This window comes from Rattus norvegicus, chromosome 17 (assembly GCF_036323735.1).
Source record: "Rattus norvegicus strain BN/NHsdMcwi chromosome 17, GRCr8, whole genome shotgun sequence".
NCBI lineage: Eukaryota > Metazoa > Chordata > Mammalia > Rodentia > Muridae > Rattus > Rattus norvegicus.
In genome coordinates, this window is record NC_086035.1 from 82,835,360 (window position 1) to 82,848,929 (window position 13,570).

Here is a 13,570-nt window from a genome sequence, read left to right on the forward strand (position 1 = left end):
GACCAGAAACATGAGCTTACCCACACTGCACCAGTGCCTTCAGGGCAGCACGAACCCTAACCTGTCTCAGCTCAACATATGTTTACTGTACGCTACCAAGGCATTGCTTTTTAAACAGCATCATGAGATCAGAAAAGATAGCAACCAATGGCCTGCTTTTTATACTGAAGAAAAAAATACAATTAATGAGTTTTGAACAAAGATAAAACCAGCCCATGAGAAAAGAAAGACGTTTGGCACATTCATATGTAACAAGAAAAATGCAGTAAAATTTGTGTGAAAGTTACCCAGGATCAAACTCCCTCACATTTGTGATAAAGACACACTCTTAGGACTCCATTCTTTTCTAGTTACACAGTGATGTTTCTATATTCATTGTATGTATGTGTGCACATAGACCACAGAGATGATGGCACACTGATAATACTCTCTGAAGTTAATTTTCACTGGTGATTTATACCTTAGTAGCTCATCTAAATGTAAAATCTCAAAGTTAAGAACAAGAAAACATCTCTTAAGTATTTCAGATAAATAATCCTATCAGGGCACAAGTCTACTGTTGTATTAGCAAACTGGAATCTCTTGAGAAGGTCCTCATGAATGACGGTCACCTGAATTGACTGTGTTAACAGCTGAGGGGACACCCTAGCTTCCTGTCACCCTCAGTGCCGTGGGAACTGTCTGAGGGGAGCCTGCCATGAAGACATCTCACCTGGTCGCGCATCAGTGCTGCAATGTGTGTAGTTTTGCCCCCTGGTGCTGCACACAAATCTAGAATCTTCTCTCCAGGTTGAGGATCAAGAACATGAGCTACAACCGTAGATGGCAAATTCTAGAAGAAGAAAAAAGAAGAAAGGATGATTCTTGACAATGTAGCCTCTCAACTCAATAAACTCAATAAATATAACATTTTCCACATTTAATTCTGGAGGAAGTGAAGGACAGGGATTTAGAAGATAATGGTTCTTTCAGAGAAAGGCCAGGAAAGAGGTGTCAAAAGTCACGAATAACACAGACTCCCTAGCAGTTCCTCACCACTCTCTATGGTGACTTCAATTATCACATGGACTGAAAGGGACAGCTTCTGCCAAGCTCTTACACACACCTGATGTGACTTCAAGATGTAAATACTTTAACTGTCACCTTCAAGCTACTTAAGTCAGTTCCTGAGCACCAGTCAGGAAATTGTACCATGGCTGGTGAGATAGCTCAGTGGGTAAATGCGGTTGCCGTCAAACCTGACAACTTGATTTTGATCCCCTAGACCCACATCGTAAAGGAAAAGAACTACCACAGCTGCCATCTGAGCTAAGCACACATACTGTGACACATGTGCAAACACACACACACACACACACACACACACACACACGCGCGCGCGCGCGCACGCACACAGACATTTAATAAGAACAACAATATCCATTTAATTAAGTTATAAGCCAGTGAGTGCAAGCTTGAGAAAATAAATGTGAAGTAGCAGCTTAATGCTGAACATTAAAAACCAGCTACCACTGGCTCAGGTTACTGAAGGAGAAAGAATATTACCTTGCACCAAGATTTTTCTTACACTTTACATTTTCTCTTATTTTCAAACATACTTTAAAAACTTACAAGAGTGACTTTTAACCTGGAAGTGATGTGGCATTCACTCGTCTCTCCAGCGGCTCAGAGAGGAAAGCCCACCAGGGAACCCACAGTTAAAAACTGCACCTATAGTAACCCAGCCTTCCCAAGGAGACGGAGTGGAGACAGCAGAACCATCCCTCCCTCAGCTCAGCAGGCAGCCAGGTGGGAAGGGCAGAAGGGCCGAAACAGGAGAGACCATGCCTCAACAAAGCACAATTCTAAAACTGGACTCTGCAATTGAAAACTTATTTCTGAACTGATTTAAAGAAAAAAATGGAACCTTTCCAGAACACAGCCCAGGCAGGTCAGCTTTCAGCTCTGCAAGTAAAGAGCAGTTGCTGCTGCTCAGTGGGAAGGGACTTAACACTTAAGGACACAGGGAGGTTCTGGGCCGGCTAACTTTAGGTGGGGCCATTCCCTTCTCCTGTATTACAGCAGAGGAGTCCCGGAAGCCAGAGTGCTAACAGCAAGCATGGCTTCCACCAGTTTCTTAGCTTTCAAAGACATCAAGTGTGTCCGCTGACAACTACCTAAGAGCAAAAAGGATTTACACGTGTTTTCAGAGCACCAGTCTCTTGGTCATATGCTGTGTATGAGCGAGCACGTGTCTTCCTTTTGAGAAGAGCTCTGAGTGTGGCTTTTCTACACCCAGGACAGCCTCCCATTACTTGACCTTCGGCCTCAGCCGCCCTGGGTGATTTCAGCTTCGGAATATTGTTTTAAGGATATATTTAAAAATATAAAATCACTCAGATCCACATGGTGCTCCGAGCGCACCTTCAGTGACGATCGTTAAACCACCTATAAATACCACCGTCACCTGAAAGTTCACATTCGTCTAAAAGGCCGTCTGTGATGTCATACCTCTCTGTGCAGCTGTGAAACGTTCCCATTTGTGACAATCTAGTGCGTAGGTAAGAATATGGTAATGATTTTTTTTTTTCAAATTCTCCAACTTACATGTGGGCCACTGAGATGGCTCGGCAGGTAAAGGTGCCAGCCACCAAACCTGACAACCAGAGTTCAATGTGCAAGTCCCACATGGTGGTAAAAGGTGTCCTTTGACTTCTACACAGGGCCACAGCACCAAATGTGCCTCCCAAAAATTATAAATGTATAAATATAATTTTAAGAAATGTAAGCACGGGGGTTGGGGATTTAGCTCAGTGGTAGAGCGCTTGCCTAGGAAGCGCAAGGCCCTGGGTTCGGTCCCCAGCTCCGAGAAAAAGAACCAAAAGAAAAAAAAGAAAAAAAAAAAAGAAATTTAAGCACGACTTACTCTTTCTTTTTTTTTTTTTTTTTTTTTGAGCTGGGGATCGAACCCAGGGCCTTGTGCTTCCTAGGCAAGCGCTCTACCACTGAGCTAAATCCCCAACCCCACGACTTACTCTTTTGATCATTTTTTTCTTTTTTGAAACCCCTTAGAGAAACTCTTGTTACCAGATTCTGGCCTACATTCAACCAATGTATTCAAGTTCTTCTAACAAGGCACAAAGAAACTGATAGCTAAGAAACACCAATGGCCACACTGGGCTGAGATGAAGGTGATTTTCATTATCCTCCTGTCCTCCATTCTGATCTCTGCAGACTGAGTCTTGCTGCATGCAGCCTGCCTGCCTGCCTGCGGGAGCCCTGCTCTCCTCAAATGCAGCCTGCCTGCGGGAGCCCCTCCTTCCACAGCTCCTCCATTCCCTGGGACTTGGTCTCAGTGCAAACACCAGTGGCCTGGCTCTCCTGCTGCCCGATTGGCCTTTCTTCATAGCCATCAGAGAAATGAAGATTAAAACCATTTTGAGATGTCATCTAACCCAAGTCAGAATGCCCGAGATCATTAAAACACAGGAGAGCTGGCGATACTGTGGGAAAAGGGAAACATTCAGTCACTGCTAGTAGAAGTGCAAACAGGCACATAACCTATGGAAATCAGTATGAGGGATCCTTCAAACACTGAAAATGAATATACCACAAGTGCTACTGCACTCCTGGGAGGTACCCAACGGACTCTACATCCTGACAGAGATGTTTGCTCATTCCTGTTCACTGCTGCTTTATTCACAATAGCCAGAAATTGGAAACAGCTTAATGGTCAACTAAAAAATGAATAAAGCTAGAAAAAAATCATCCTGGATGAGGTAACCTCAGTCCCCAAAATATAAATACTCTATGTTTTCTCTTATGCGTGGCTGTTAGCTTTAAATCCTTTGAAATGTGATGCTACAATACAAGTATCCACAGATACAGATATCTCCTAAGGAACCAGGAGAAGGGGAAGGAATTCCCAAGGAAGGGAAATGGAATATAGTGTTATAGAGAGACAAAGGGAAAACAAATAGGAGAATTAAATAGGGAGGGAGTGGGAGAGAAGGGTAGAGATGGAGAGAGACAACTAACACTAAAGAGCATTTGAAACCCATATGGAAATCCACTACTGTAGAAGCTTCCTAAATACATACACATAAAAAGGAATCTACATAGTGTCACCAAGCAATGGGGGGACAGTGCTCCAACAAGACAGCTCTTGATACCAAGTGACAGCTCCAATGGCAGGGATGGGAAAGTCCAAACATCACAGGATATTGCAAGGCTACTGGCTACTGGTAAGGCCCTCTTGCTAAAGACAACATGCATATATAGCACCAAGCACTGACAAGAAGAGCTGGTACCTAACTACAAGTTCCACCACTACTGACCAGCAGTCCTGGTGCTGAAGGTACTCTATGTGCTACAGAAGGAGAAAGGTCATTGCCAGTATCTCCAGCTACAGATCCCACAACCTATAGCAGTGACAGACTGCAAGACATACTGGTGCAGCAGTGGCACAGACGTTAAACGAGTGACCAACGGCTTTTTGATTGCACTTAAGGTCTGCCCCTTATGATGGAACCCATACCCAACATTTCTAAACTTGCAAGAGCCTGTGACAGGTCATGGGCCTAGGGGAAACCCAACACTATTATTCTGTTACAGTAAGAGAATAGTACAAGAATTCCTAATGACACACTGTCATATCCAGAGATCAGTGCCTGGCTCAACCCTCATCAGAGCAGCTTTTTCTTGCCTAGATGAAAATTAACAGACTCACCCCTGGACAATGTGGGAACACTAAGTGACTTTAGACCAAGTGTTCCTAAATAGGATGTCTTCATCAAAGCCCTGCCTGCTCAAGAACCTATGCAGAGGAAGAGGCAGAAAGACCCTAAGAGCCAGGGGTGACAGATACCTCCACAGAAACAACGTCTTCAGACACAACAGGACGACACACAGACCGACTCAAGGCAGCTGCCAGCACACATAAGACCTGCACAGATCTAAGCCCGGGAAGGTCCCAGCTGAGAGGGGGCGTGGCCACGAGCTCCCACTTCTAATCTGGAAGTTAGCTGTGATTGATATTGCAGCTTAGGTAAAATCAATTTTCGCCAATAAACTCTCACTGGGTATTGATAAACCGCATACCAGGGCAGACCCTATGCCCTGGAATAGTTGGTCAATCAACACAAAACAAACTCAGTGGTATTTTTGTTTCCTTTTGTTTTTTTTTTTTCCTGTTTTATTGATCTGTTGCTTGCTTGTTTTATGGGTTTCCTAGGGAGGGGGGTGTTTATTGGTTTTGTTTAATGTTCATTTTGCTTGTTTTTTTTGTTGTTTTTCTTTTTCTTTTCTTTCTTTCTTTCTTTCTTTTTTTTTTTTGAAAGAGAGAAAAATATGAAGATGGGTGGGTAGAGAGGTGGGAAGGACCTGGGAGGAAGTGGGTGTTGGAGGAGGGGAAAACATGATCAAATATACATTGTATGAAAAAATATTTTTTTCCCAACTGAAAGAAAATCTGGTGGCTCTGAACTACTTTGCAAAGAGAAATTTAACATTAAAAAATCAATACAATTTTCAGACCAACTAAACTCAGGTTGCAAAGCTATAAAAGCAGTATTTGTAACACTTAGGAAACAGGAATTTCCTAGAGATGAGCCAACATTTCACCAGCTCGGACTGGATTAGGACCTGCATCTTCACTGACCCTGGGCTAATGTGTGTCCAGGTGTCCAGGAGTCATGTCTCAAGCATATGCTTGAATCAAAGACCTGAGTTCAAATTTGCAGTTTCTGTTTCACGGTCAATGAGGCCCAGTTAGCCCACTGCCTACTACATACTTTATCTCCTTAAGTCTCTGTTGCCTTACCTATGGCCTTAAAGATGTTTAAGTGATGCATGAAGTAATATATACAAAACACTAGTGCAACACAGTTAAACCCTCAGTATGCCTTAAGTGTGATCATCATCATAATCTTAGTTGGTCATAGGCTAAGCAGTGGCCTGCTACATATAATATTCCATGAAAAAGAAAAGTTTCCACTAGGAAAATGACAAAAAGTTCAACTCTATCCTCAAATCCAAAAGCTTTAGTCCAGCAGTTGGCTAATGTCCTTTGTTACAGAGTGAACAAGTAGTTTTATGGTGTGTATAGATGACATGGATCACAAGTTGTCTTGTGATTCCTATTTTATAATCATCCCTGAGCTAGTTTTACAGTCAGAAATCCAGAGGGCTCGACATGCGGCCGCAGTTAAGCAAGATACAGTGTTCTTAGAGAGGCGCTGAGCTCAGTTCCCAACACTCACATTACACGTCCATCCCACACCTTCTTCTGGCCTCCGTGGGCACTTGTACTCAGTGCACACACCCACAATGCAAACACACACATCCATACAGAATCCAAAATCAGGAAAGGCAGCTAACAAGTTGGTATAAACAATATGAGATCTAAAAGAAGTTTGTGCTATGCAGATTTCTCCTTCTTAAAGTCCAAACTAAATTATACGCTAAGCAGGCATATGGCCCTTTATCTTAGCAGAGAGAAGATGAAGACTTTCTTCATGCTCACAGTGAGAAGGTATACAGAAAACACCCACTGTGAGTCAGGGGTGCTAAAAGTGATCCCACTCGAAACCAAGTCAAGCAAACAAAATCGCCCAAAGTGATTCACATCCAAGCAGGCAGAAGGCTATCGGTCCTATCCCTTTACATCAGCCCTGAGGTTCAGTTAGATAGTAATAAACATGAATCACTTTTGATCTGTTTTGCCCAGACATAATCTCCAAATTTGTGTAGTATCTTGTGGTTTAATACTGGAAGAGAAGAAAACATGTTGCTCCTGGACATGGGTTTAACTTGAGATGTTGCCAATTATTAGCAGTGTGACCTTGGCCAAGAGCCCCAACAGACCTAGTCTTCGGTATTTCCATTTCCTACAATAATAGCATTAAAATGAGTTGATGACCATGAATGTACTTAAGAAGCTAGAGAAGGTAAAATGACCCATCCCATCCCAGCACTTAATCCCAGCCTGACAAAAGCCTGCTGGCAGGAAACCACCTGAGTAATACTGAACATCACTCTTATAACTAGAACCTTAGCTGCACATCAATATGTGCATTGCTTATGATTAACATTCTGAGACCAAAGGCAGTAATTATATCATATCATAAATCACTTTAGACATGGGGGACAGAGTATTAAATCAATACAGAAAAACAGGAGTACTCAGAACTATCTTGGTATTTGACAATGGTAGGTCAGAAGTGCAAGAATATTAATAAAAGAGAGAAATACTTTGTAATAATTTATGCAAATGCTTTAATGTCACTCGGTATTTTTCTTACCTGTAAAAATATATAACCAGATAGAACATTGTCAAATGAGGGACTGAGATATATGGGTTCTGTCATTCTTATGCCTATACCCCTAAAAAAAAAAAAAAAAAGAAATTAAATATTAGTCTGTGTATAGTATATATTTGTAGGAAAGACTCATCAGATCTACATTTATTTTTTTAAGATTTATTTATTTTTATTTATGAGCACACTGTAGTTGTCTTCAGACACACCAGAAGAGGGCATCAGATCTCCTTACAGGTGGTTGTGAGCCACCATGTGGTTGCTGGGAATAGGACCTCTGGAAGAGCAGTCGGTGCTCTTAACTGCTGAGCCATCTCTCCAGCTCCTTTTCTGCATTTAAATACTTTGTTTTATTCAACAAATTAGAATGGTTCTGTTGATTGTTTTGAATTTTACGAGAGGCTCATCCAAATAAATAAATAAGGCTACATAACTATTTTAGTAAGCACAAGAGTTTCCTTTAAGAGCTCAATAAATTAAAAGACAAAGAACACATAATTCTTACTACTTCATTCTAATGGAGTAACAGACTGAATGTATAGGGCACTCTGCTAGACACCTAGATGGAAACAAGGAAACACGCCTAAGCTCATGCTGATGCCGAGCACTGACAAAGGCAGGGCCCCGCTCCCCTCCCATCTTTCTACAGGACAGCTGCCCAGTATGCCCAGTATACCCAGTACTGACACTGTCCCCAGATGACTGTTCTACCTCTGTCCCATTTTACTAGTGGCAGTGGAGCTGCCAGCTCCAGGAAGGGCCGGGTGGGGTGCTGCATTGGGAGCCGAGCTCCAGAAGCCTCAGTGGGAGGGAACTTGCAAGCACTGCTGAGTAGCCACAGGATTTTGAAGCCCGCCCACCCTTCACTCCCAGCAGAAAAGCGAACGCGGCTCAGCAGTCACGAGACACACGGATGAACTGAGCGCTGGGCATCAGCAAGCAGCTAAAGTGGGCACTGGAAGCTATCCATTTACTACAGAGAGAGACATGACTGCATCAACAAAACATCCTAAGAATAAAATCAGGGTCTAGCATTTCTTTCTCAGACCCTGACAGCCAACTGTCTGTTTCTTTAGGAGAACTGACTTCATTCATATAGAAAGGTCACTCCAATGTGACACTGTTCAGAAATGAGGACTCTGGAACCATTCTAAATGGTGCGATTCCCAGTACTTGGCACACATGTGTCAGCTGCCAACCTTGGAGCGATGGTGCTCTGCAGCCCTCCTAAAACAAGTCCAGGAAACCAGGTTCAGTGGGTCCTCATCCGTTCAAGCTACCGACACCCAAATACGACTTAGAGCTAATTCTGTATCAATGTGGCTTGAACAAATTGAAACATTTAGTTTTGACCATAAATATTCACATGCAAGCTACAATTCAGATCTAATTTTTTTTGTTATTTTTTTACTCACATTAAAATTAAACTTTTCTTTGATAAAATAAGAATGTTTGAAAAGACAAGTCATCTAATTTTCTATTAAGGTAAGCATTGTTCTTCAAAGTTCAAGCAATTAAATCTAAAAGGACAAGTAAAATTCTTACCCAATTACAGTGTGATCAGTCACTGACCTGGGCTTCTGCTCTGCTTTGCCCTGCTGAGAACTGAACTCTTGGGCACCCACCACTGAGCTTTGTCTACATTCTACTGCTTTGGTTTTTTTATCTATTTACCTTTTTTGACCAAACAGGAGCTCTTTCCAAAAATCATGGAAATATGGGCTCATTTTTCCAGTTGAGGTCATGGAAAATTTTACATAGTGTAACAAAATATGCCTTTTCACTGTTTTGAGCTTTTTGAACCACAAAAAGGAATTTATTTCCCCTACAGAGTTCAGTGACATACTTCAGATCAGGTAACCCATTGAAGATATCTTTGCGGCTTAGTTCAGAAATTCCGTTTCCCAGAAATACTTTAGTTCCATCGAACTCTTTGGCTCCTTTCTTACATTTCCCTTTAATATCAGAATACACAGAAACGACATCTCCAGCTTTCATAACTAAAGAAAGAAGAAAATCAGACTGTTAACCTGTGCTTCAGCAGACTAGTGAAATCCTTCAAGCTAAAATGGTTATCTGTATAAGATACAAACTGGCCTATTATCTCAGCATAACCCCCAAAAGCCACTCAACTCTTAGCCTTTAAGTATTCCCTAACAGCTAACTGGAGACGTTGCATTTTTTCATTGAAAACACAGGAATGATACTCAAAACATCCTATCTGAATCTTCCAACTAAACAGGAGGCATCATCTATATGACTTATTTCCCCAAAACCTAATACTAAGTAAAAGTTGTTATATAAATTTTAGTATTATGACTCAATACTCAACATTTAAGTTGCCTACAAAAGGATTCAATAAAAGTATATATATCTAAAAAAGAAACCAGAGCCACACTAGGGCATCAAGCAATCATCTTTCAGATCATCATACACAGGACAGGTGAAGTCCAGGAACTGAACACATTTGTTACAGAGCCAAGCTAGTGCTTTCTGATTCAAGCCCAGTAAGGGTCCACTGCATCAGCTAAGCACAAGCCATTCACCACTACCAGGGTGGGTCCATGAAGAATGCCAGGTTTATGCCACTGTCTGGGATTCTGGATGTCACCCTCATGAATGTCCTGAAAGGAGATTGAGGTTGTTAAGGCACTGAAATCAGAAGTACAAACTGGAATTTCACCACCTTCTGTAAGAAAGCTAAAATATGTCTGTGTGCACATGTGTATCCATGCTTGTGCCATTGCACGAGGGTACCTATGTTTGTGTCATGTGCACAAGGATACCTATGTTTGTGCCACTGCACAAAGGGTACTGCAGAAGCCAGCATGACAAGCAGTTGTGAGCTACCTAGCATAGTAGAAGGGGAGCTCTGGTCCTCTGCTCGAGTGTCCTTCACCACTGAACATTCAGTTTCCTTCACTACCCTTCTATGTTCTGTATTTCTCTGTTCCCCAGAGAATTATCATCACGGAAGTTCTTGTGTGGAAAAGCAAACAGTGACAGAAAGATCTATGTGAATCCCTGTCTTAAAGCAACTTAAGGAGAAAAAGTCAATTTGCCTCACGGTTGCAAGTTACGGTTCATCTCTGGGGAAACCAAAGCAGCAAGAACTTGAAACTGCTGGCCACATTACATTCAGTCAAGAGCAGAGAGCAATTAATAAATGCTTGCTTTCTCCAGCCCCAGGCATCCAGGATCCCAGTCCTAACGAAGTCCCACGTTCTAAAGGAATCCCATGTCCTAAGGGAATCCCATGTCCTAAGGAAACTCCATGTCCTAAGGGAGTCTCATATCCTAAGGTAATCCCACATCCTAAGGAAACTCCATGTCCTAATGAAATCCCACTTCCTAAGGAAACCCCATGTCGTAAGGAATACTGCCAATACCAGGCAAGCTAATCACACCCCGATTAGCACCATCATGATAATCTGCCACAGGGGAGCTCAAAGCAGAGGGACCTAGACAATTCACCACTGAGTCACTTCCCAAGTGACTCTGCATTGTGTTAAACAAATAGTTAAGCTGTTATTATAATATTTATTTTTAGAGGATAAAATCCTGCATGGAAAATGTCAGGAAATATCTAATAGAGGCAGAGTTAATTATGTAAATTTCCAATCCATCACACTGAGGAATAGTAGACGGCCCTCAATCGTATACCTACACTTTGAAGCTGATACAACTCCTGGAACATAGACATGGGCCCCTCTTAATACTGCATTGCCACACTGTGCACCAACAATCACTTCACACTGTTGTCTTTCTATATTCTTCCTAGGCACATTAAAAAAAAGAAAGAAAAAAATTAAAGAATAATATTTTCAGTATCTATTTATTAGAGATATTAGTGGATGAATACAATCAATACACACAGTATAAATGTATAAAACTTTAAAAGAATAAAAATACTATTTAAAGAGACCACACACACACACACACACACACACACACACCCTGTTAAGTCTTGATTTTCCTAAATAAGCCACAGAGAAAAAGCTTTAAGAAAAGATAAAAACAAAGCAGCCATTTGCACAGCATAAAGGAAAAGGTATAAAGAATAGATACTTGAGAAAAAGGAAAACAAAAGTACAGGGTAGATGGCTCAGCTGGTAGAGGCAGTTGCTGCCTGAACTTGATCCCCCTGGGTTCTACGTGATAGGAGACATCTGATTTGTGTGAGTTGCCCCGCCCCGCCACCACAGAGCGAGCGAGAGCGAGAAATAAAAACACCTGAAAAGGGAGCCCTCTGGTGGAAGGCGGCAGGAGTGCGGCATGAAGAGCGGTTTGGTCACTTAACAAGCAGTACTGTTTATCTTCCTAACAGCATTAGGCTTACACACACTATTTGGCCTTCAAACCCTGAAGCATGAAAACTACAACAGGGATGAAAATACTGTTGAATATTTCCAGTTAAATGGAAGAGAAATCCTTTTTCTTCATTTCCTTCATTCCTGCCTGGCCTTGAGCGCTCCAATGTCTCACATCCAGATACTTTTTCTCACAGCACTAGACTCCCAACATGGATCCTAAAAGGGAAAAGCTTCTGACACCAAGAAGGTCTTCACCTGCCCAGCTCTCAACAACAGTCCTGAGCACCAAATGTCTACTGAGCATCTCTGGATGGCAATATTTCCCCTGTGTTTGTCACCACTCACTGTGGAGTAATCTCTATGGTTTCTTTCCCTCTTTCCCCCGTGAGCAGATCTCACAACCCTTGTCAATGTCCCCTTGGCCTGGCTCCATGGGCTGACACTGCTCACCCTGAGCCTCCTTCCTAAGGAGGCTCACTCCTTCACCTGCAGAACAGGCCACCGTGTATTACTCACCTGACATGCTAACTGTCAATCGTAACCCACGGTTAGTCGCGGTGCTATGAGACTTGTAGACCCAGCAAATCAGGAAGCTGAATCAGGAAGGTAACTTGAACTTACTTTTAAGAAGCAGCCTGAACAGCAATAATGAAATCACTAAAAACCAAAGAAACATCAAAGTATCCTTAGTATTCTCTTGAGATTCACCATTGGCATTTCTAGTTACATAGATAGAACCATCCATAGATGAACCACAGGAGCTCCAAACTCAACAGATCTCAAGCAGTATTTATTGCCTACGTACACCTTAAGGTCTGGGTATGACAGCAAGTCTTTCATGTTCAGTCTTGAATGAGATATACGTACATAACCAAGCTAGAAGACCCAGAGCTATGATCCAGTGTCTCTGTAAGTTTGCATGCAATTTTCAGGACGACAGTATTGTAGTATAGGATCTCTGCTTTCATGACCGGATGGATGCTGCTCTAGAGGGGTTTGCAGAAATGGGCTCTCACTCTTGTGCTCACTTGACACTACAGCAGGAAAGCCAGGCTTAGTCTTAAAATTGCCAGCCTCTTTATTACCTGGTTTCAAGCATTTCCTACTGCAGCAACTATATGGACCAGGAGCCTTACACAACCTCACCCCTCTGCAAGCTGATGGCTCTGTTTGTGTGACAGGTCTCAGGAGCCCTGAAGTGAGACAAGGCCTCAGTTCCCCATTCCTGCCTTGTCAGCCTTGCCTATTCTGTAGAGTATTCGATGGGCAGTGGTTTCATCTGAGGTGTCTACACAGATTTTTGGAAGGCTTTCATACTTGGGTTTTTCTTTTTGATGGTGGTGGGGTTGTTTTGTGTTTTTCCTTTGGGGTTCAGGCTTGTAGTTCCTAAAGTTGTCTTTCAACAACTGTGGAGAATTCCTGTTCCTTACATTTTCTTCCTACTGTTTTTGACCAATTAGTTCTATTCTTCACATCTGGAGCCAGGCTAACTGTTGTTTCTACTCTCAGTATTTCTAAGCTCTTTGTCTCTGCTCCATTGCAGGTGATTTCCCTCAGAGTCAGCATTTAACTCTATAAAGTTAAAGGCTGGCTTTAAATCTAACTTATAAACAACACTTAATCTCAATAACCCTTTACTTCTGTATCAACCCGCTTTTCCTCTTAGTTCTTTTATGCTTAATCATTTTAAGGAAGTCATTGTGTGTTTACCAGGTAGCTCTAATTTGTTAAGGTTCAGGGGAATTCTCCCCGACATTTCCTGTGGTGGGGTGACTTCTCACTTAATGGGAAGTGATGAGAAAAGTGAGTGACATGGATTCAAAGCATGCAAGGACACAAGTCGGCCTGGACTCCACACAGCCCCTGAAGAACTGCCTCAAAATAAATATTTGTGGCAATTTCCCAGACTGAAGGTTCCTAGACAGCTCAGTAGGAACACAAACTCCAAGGCTTTGAAGATCT

General features: G+C 42.2%; 1 protein-coding gene across 9 annotated transcripts in view; it reads right to left on the reverse strand.

Annotated features, from left to right (window-relative positions):
• The window catches only part of Nsun6 (NOP2/Sun RNA methyltransferase 6), a 43,203-nt gene that overhangs the window by 14,422 nt on the left and 15,211 nt on the right, over positions 1-13,570 (reverse strand). For 5 of the 9 annotated variants that reach the window (XM_063276497.1, XM_063276498.1, XM_008771869.4 and 2 more), the window contains 4 exons: positions 10,963-11,072; positions 9,142-9,295; positions 7,281-7,362; positions 713-832 (listed from right to left, as the gene is read on the reverse strand). In XM_063276497.1, the coding sequence (XP_063132567.1) occupies positions 713-832; positions 7,281-7,362; positions 9,142-9,295; positions 10,963-11,072 (466 nt within the window). Of the gene's footprint in view, positions 1-712; positions 833-7,280; positions 7,363-9,141; positions 9,296-10,962; positions 11,073-12,124; positions 12,150-13,570 lie in introns of those variants that run through there. The other 4 variants (XM_039095798.2, XM_017600572.3, XM_039095802.2 and 1 more) reach the window with 3 other exon arrangements.